The 6,850-nt window shown below is 37.5% G+C and overlaps 1 protein-coding gene across 1 annotated transcript; it reads right to left on the bottom strand.

The window, feature by feature from the left end:
• Nucleotides 1-1,829: 1,829 nt before the first annotated feature.
• On the bottom strand, nucleotides 1,830-3,827 carry LOC103475854 (gap junction alpha-3 protein-like). Its single transcript, XM_008427779.1, has 2 exons — nucleotides 3,741-3,827; nucleotides 1,830-2,764 (listed from the first exon to the last, which is right to left on the bottom strand). The coding sequence occupies exon 2, from the start codon at nucleotides 2,718-2,720 to the stop codon at nucleotides 1,830-1,832; it is 891 nt and encodes a 296-aa protein (XP_008426001.1). The 5' UTR covers nucleotides 2,721-2,764; nucleotides 3,741-3,827.
• Nucleotides 3,828-6,850: the final 3,023 nt, after the last annotated feature.

Here is a 6,850-nt window from a genome sequence, read left to right as displayed (position 1 = left end):
AAAACTAAAGTAGCAAAAGGAAGGTAAGACAATCTCCTTAATGAAAGGGATCACAGTGCAGTCTTCCTTTACTTTCCTCCTCCATGCAGAGAAAAATTCCCCAATGAGGTTGAGGAATGAAGAGCAGGATGAGAGGAACTCCATCAGCATCTGTTTGTGGGTCGCAGACCGTCTCTGTTGATGCTGGACTGATGGAAACAAGCAGATGTCCTCATCTTCTTCTGCCTCTTCCTCTGTTTTCCCTCCTCTGTCACAGCCTCACTCCTCTTTTCTCTGGCTGTTGACCACGTCCAAATCCTTGTTCTTTCATTCTCATAAATGTACCGTTGTGTTATCTGTCTGTTGATGGTTCATGAGACATACAATCAATTTATTTCAGAAAACTGGTTGAGGGAATGCTCCACAAATTTACCTACATTGGAGAAACTCAGGACTCACCTGGGAGAAATGTAACATTTCAGGGCAGATTTATAAAAAATATGACAACTTGTTCAGGCATTTTGCATGTTGAGACTTATAGAATGAACAGATGCTTAAATCTTGTGGAGGTCAAGACAATTCAACAAAGACCCATACAGTACATTTTGATCAACATGACAGAAGTAATTTAAAATGTAGAAACTAAGCATAGGAAAACATTACCAGTTTATTCACTGAATGGCTTTACACCTAAACACAATAAAGACCTGTTGTGTCAACTTTCCAGATCTACTGGACCCTCTAGTTCAAGTTCTGCACCTCCAGAATGAGATCCAAGCACGGAGAATCAGCTTTCAGTTTCTATGCTCTGCTAATCTGGAACGAACTTCCATAAAACTGTAAATATGTTGAAACACTGAGTTCCTTTAAATCAAAGATAAAACCCCCTTTTGTTCAGAGTTGGATTCGGCTAACGGAGTAATTTTAGTCTAGATAACAACTTTTCATTTTTACTTTTTGACTGACTTGACTTGTCAGTAAGCAAGCTCCCCAGGACTTTAGCTGCTCTTTTTCCTCCACTCTGTGCTGGATTCTGTCATTTGCTTTTCATGTCTTTCATGTCKGTTTCCTCATCCTGCATCCTTCTATCACTGCCTGTTACTTTTTGTATTCATTTCCATTAAAATCTCGTATATTTCAGCCAACAAATTGGGTCCCTCTACAACGCAGCACTGTGACAGAACCTTGTGCAGTGTGAGATGGGCAGTGGTTTCCTCACCACTACCATCATGTTTATGTCACTTTTCACCTAAAAATGTAGCTAAAACAGTCAAGACTTTTATTATTTCTAAAAAAAAACCCCACACAAAACAAAAAGAAAAGTTAAAGTTCTGCTGTATTGTTTTATAGTCATTTGCTATAAATCCTGCAAAACAATTACACAAAATAATGCATAACAATGCAGTGAAAGGCAAATATAAAACAGTTTGCTAAAATGAATATATGAAACACATTTGTATGCAGAATGTTTTGGACATGATGGCCTCAGATACATTTCTTTGATAGCTGCTGCCKKGAGCAGACTTCCTGTTTAGTTTTCTGTGAAAGAAAACTTGTTGAAGACRRCAAAAGACGAGTAATTTCATACACATGTCTCTTACTCAAAGATTTTCTCATGTCAAATGACAATTGAATGGTCAGGTGGYAGTCCTTTTCACTTGTGCAATCAATGCAAACTCAATTTTGAGCAAGTGAAATCAACAAGAACACTTTGATAAGGTTTTGTTGTGCCCAAAAAGTGAGTCAGGTTTTTCACATCAAAAACTCAAAAATGGGTCCAAGTGGGGAGAAAAAACCTTCCAGATATTCAGGGATTATGAGTTTTTCTATTTGCCAGTGAATCTTTAGATCTACACGTAGATCTTATTGCTGAAATTTCTCGATTTATGATCGAGTAATTCGATCTGACTCGATTTATGACCAAGTGAATCCATCTCACTCAAATTAAGATCGGATAAATTGATCTGACTATTAACGTGAACTGCTAGACTCCATCTTTTTCTTAAAGAATCGTTCATTTTTTTCTTCCAAAATATGTAGCCCAACTCTATCACATTGAGAAGCAGAGATATTAAAGCTACTAGAAGCATGAAAATGATGAAGATTGTTTTYTCTGTGGGTCGGGACACGTAGCAGAACACTTTGGTAAGGCAGGGCCATTGTTCACAGGTGTACATCGACTGAAGGCCAAATCCGTACAGGTAGTACTGAGCTATAAAGAAGGCTATTTCCAACAGAATCTTAGAAACTACATTAACGATGTACATTTTCCAGATTGCACCTTCAGGCTCACTGTTCGAGTCTTTATTAGGAGTTTGGTGGTTTTGATGTTCGGTGGTTTTGGTTTCTGTGTTGTTTTGATCTTCGGTGGGACTGGTTTGGTTCTTCTTTTTAGCTTCSGTGTTACTATTTTGTTTGTTCTTTTTGTCAATGCGTTCTTTCTGAAGTACAAACCCCAAATAAACGAGCGTTGGTGTGGAGACAAAGATRATTTGCATAACCCAGAAGCGAACATGAGAAACTGGGAAGGTCTTGTCGTAGCAACCAAGTTGACAACCAGGTTGTTTGGTGTCACATAAGAAATTGGACTGCTCATCTTGCCACACTTCTTTAGYKGCYRTYRTGAGGACGAAGATGCGGAAGATAAACAGCACCATAATCCAGACTCTACCAATGCTGTTCGAATATTTTCTGGCATCCTCCAACAGCTTAGAGACCACATCAAAACTTTCTGACCCCATCGCTGGAAATTTAGCTTTGTCTTAATCAGATCCACCACAGAAACCTRTAATGAAAGAGGAAAATGCCTTTTAAATTTGGTGAACTGAGACTGCTTCCTCYAGGTTGGATATCAATGACCGCCGTGAATCWTGATGGAGAGGAACGGGAGAYGRGTAGAACGGTTGAGACTGAGCCAAACAGCACAGCTCCMATTTTACATGATTCAGGCATCTGATCGGACACCTCGTTTTAAAGGCACAACCTTCAGAGATAAATCCATTGGAACAATCCCAAAACTTTCTAGTGGAGTGATATAGTCCCTTATGGCATGGAGAGATGGGAYTGTGAAGAAGTTAAAAGCAGGTTTCATTACAAACAAAAAAAAAAGCATTGAACATTTTCTTAATCTGTGCCTTAAAAATGGAAAGATTATGACTCTGCTGCATAAAAACCAACATACAACCATGTAGCTAATCTAACAGACAAAAAGAGCATTAATGACAGAGGCTCATGGTAACTTTGCTGCTGCTATGGAGAACTACAGTTCAGGTAGGAGAATATGTGGTCAGGACAGCTATTAGTCATAAATTCCACAAATCTGGACTTTATGGAAAGGTGGGGAAAATAAAAGTCCCATTTTCACGGTTTGGAGATGCTTTTCTTCAGCACTGACCCGTGAGCAGTTCAGAGTTGATGGAATAATAAATAGAGCTTAACGCAGGGAACTCCTTTAAAAAACAGCTGAAAGGTCTAAGAAACTAGAAAAGGGGTCCAGCTCCTAAAAGGAGAACAATTTCAGACAATCCTGAGGCTGGAGAAACGGGTCTTTAACTGGATGTCCCACATTCAGAAGCTGCTGGGATTCATGGGGGTTTCAACTCTTGATCTCATGTCTTCGCTCTCTATCCTTCTGTTTCTGTTCACTTCAAATAAAACCACCAATGTCACAAAATCTTAGAAAAAAAGTTCTCAAAAAGTCTCAGTGGTCACGTATGAGTGAGTTCTGACCACATTGTTTCTAATTATGTAAAATAACCTACCTTTTATGTCCTACAGTGGCTGAGCCTCCTGCGTCTCTTCACTCTCTTGACTTAGCAATACAAAATCCAGTGAAGAACCTGTCTAGTAACCTCCAGAGGGAGGGTTACTATGACACTTCCTGTTTGATCCGTCTTCTAGTTCTTAAGAATTATTACCTTCATTATGAGGGAACCTGGCAACTTAAATATCAGGTTGTTTGTCTCCGTTGTTCTAACACATTAAATGGACAAAATGGTCTCTTGCAAATCATCATGAACCTTTACGTTTTTTGTCATATTACAGCTACAAATGCCAAAAGTTTTTACATAGTTTTCAACTTTTCAACACATAAGTGATTAACCATATTTATCTGGAGGCACATTTTATTCTGATACCTCTAAATAAAACTAAGTGACACCAATTCCCTTCAGAAGTTACCAAATATTTGTTAGAGATATGGTCAGGCGATAATACCCAATAGAGTCTATGTAGCTACAATAGAAGCTRCAATAAAAGAAGATCTGCCCTTCCTTGACAGATTTCTTCAGCTGTAACCTAAAGGAATATTTATGCAGAGATACACTGTAGCTTCTTAATGCAAGTTATCAAACAGTAATGCTGTTCCGATTTTAAAAACAATTTCTTTTGTGGTCTAAAATAACCCGCTCGATTTTCTCTTTGCTTCATTGCCCAGTATGGGCTTTCTCCCATTGAAGTGGATTTCTCCAGTAAAATTTCAAACGGGCCAATAAGAGAACAGGAGGAGAAGTTGTGAATGATATCGACAGAATTTTTTGAAAAGCATGAATCTTTTCCTCATAGCAGACTGTAGAAGACTTTTCTTCAGACTGTTTTGAGCTTTAATGAGTTCACTCTGCCTGGACTGGTATTGTGTTGTGGCTGCTCTTTGGGTATCAAATTTGTTTGATCCTCCTTGTGTCAAGAACATTGAGTTTGCAGCCAAACTGGTCACACATCTCACAATCTCATACATAATAAAAAAAATATGAGCATATTTCCACCAGTCTTGCAAATACATTTTTTACAGTAAAGTCACATTTTGCACATCTTACGTCATGCACTTTTGTTAATTTTAACCTTTAAAGCGGCATATGATGTGATGCAAACACAATTGTTTCAATTCACGGATCAATTTCCTTCTGTCATTTTATTCTTGTGTTTTCCCCTTTAGCCTTCTTAACTTTTGTTTCCTGTTTATATTCTTTGCTCTCTCCTCTCTGTACCTCCAACTCTTCCAGTAGACTCAGAAATCACACGCTACAATGATGTAATGAAACAAGAATACAAAGACTAGTATGCAAACCATGAGGAAGATGGAGAAAAAGATAAGGTGTCAGTCAGAAAAAAACACAAGTGTCATAAAGAAAACAAAAAATATTTCCTCCTTTAATGCTCAATTAAATAATAAACATTTACAACAATTTTTAAACATTTTAAACAATTACAAAGCAGAACATTTCTCAGCAAGTCATACTAACAACAAAACAGAATGGAAAAGCCAGTTTCTTTCTTAAACATGAACATNAGTCAGAAACAGCCAATCAGAACTAGCAGTAATCAGCTAGCCGCCATGCTATCAGGAAGTTTTCATTCAATAACTCTGGATTGTTTATTGTAATGGAACCTGTATTTGCCTTTGAATGTTTTTATACTTGAATTTCTTGGCAATGTTGAGAGGTTTAATTTTTGACTGCATTATTTAGCCTCTTCAGGGCCTTCACATGTTTTCAGTCTGTTAAAGATAGTATTACCGATAGCAGTACAATTTGCACAACGTCTGTTTTGTTTTTTCTTGGAAAAAGTTATTAAAAACAAGTTTTTTTCTAAATTAAGGTGAATTCATAATTCCTTTTCCACATAATGTAACCGGTAGTGCTTATGATTTAAAAAATAATAATTATGCGATCGATATCGGCCATGATGGGTGATCGGAATCGGCAGGGAAAAACCTGATTGGCACATCTCTAGTATTAAAGGATACTATTCATTTAAACCTAGGTGATAGTTCTAGTTAAGTTCAAGTTGATACTGTTGATCCATTTAATTTACAGTTTGTTTTTAATCTTTTAAATCTACTTTAGTTTTTATTGTTCTTTTTAAGAAGTTAATCAATCAATAAAATTTTATTTGTATAGCACATTTCAGCAGCAAGGCATTTCAAAGTGCTTTACATAATTAAAATAAAAACAGCATGTGACATTAAATAAACAGTGAGAAAGAGATTTAAAAAAAAAGATAAAAACATTAAAACCTGCACTCCTTTAGGACTTCAGTTAAACGTCATTTAACTGGGATTCTAACCCTCAGGAAATTTAGTCAAAAACACCATTTGACAAGGACTCCAACCTCTAGGTTTTTAGTTGAAACTCCATCAACTGGGACTCTAAACCCCGTAGAATTTTAGTTAAACGTCGTTTAACTGGGACGTTTTCCGGGGGGCTTTACATCGTTAAAACGTAGAAAAGAAATTAAAAACATTAAAGACATAAAAACATGGAAGACATCAAAGCCCGCACTCTAACCCTAATTTAGCCATAAGCAACTCTAAACAGGTGGGTTTTAAGTTGAGATTTAAAGGCACCCAATGTTTCAGCTGTTTTACAGTTTTCTGGAAGTTTGTTCCAAATCTGTGGTGCATAGAAGCTGAATGCTGCTTCTCCTCGTTTGGTTCTGGATCTGGGGATGCAGAACAGACCAGAACCAGAAGATCTGAGGGGTCTAGACGGTTGGTACAACAATAACAGACCTTAAGGAAGTTAAGGGATTTTAATTTCCTGTTTTAACCATTTCTTATTTCCATTTTAACCTGACAGACAGTTTTACATTCCACACTGCGTAACAACGGACATTGAATGTGGTTTGAGAAGAAAAACAATAAAACACAACAGAACCATTCCAACAAAAGACCAAATAACTTGTGCTTCAAATCGATGACTTTTCTCCCTGATGATCCTGAAGGGCTAATCCCGGTTCTCTGAATCCACTACTATTTCAACAAGAAAACATGGGCAGGTCATACCAGTTTGGATGATTCGCAATGTCCAGCAGAGGGCGTAGCTGCAGCTAGACGGTTACAGGGCTCCTGGGTTACGGTTCGCCATCTTGTTTC

Source organism: Poecilia reticulata, linkage group LG14 (genome assembly GCF_000633615.1).
Source record: "Poecilia reticulata strain Guanapo linkage group LG14, Guppy_female_1.0+MT, whole genome shotgun sequence".
Taxonomy (NCBI): domain Eukaryota; kingdom Metazoa; phylum Chordata; class Actinopteri; order Cyprinodontiformes; family Poeciliidae; genus Poecilia; species Poecilia reticulata.
This window is presented reverse-complemented; position numbering and strand designations above follow the sequence as displayed.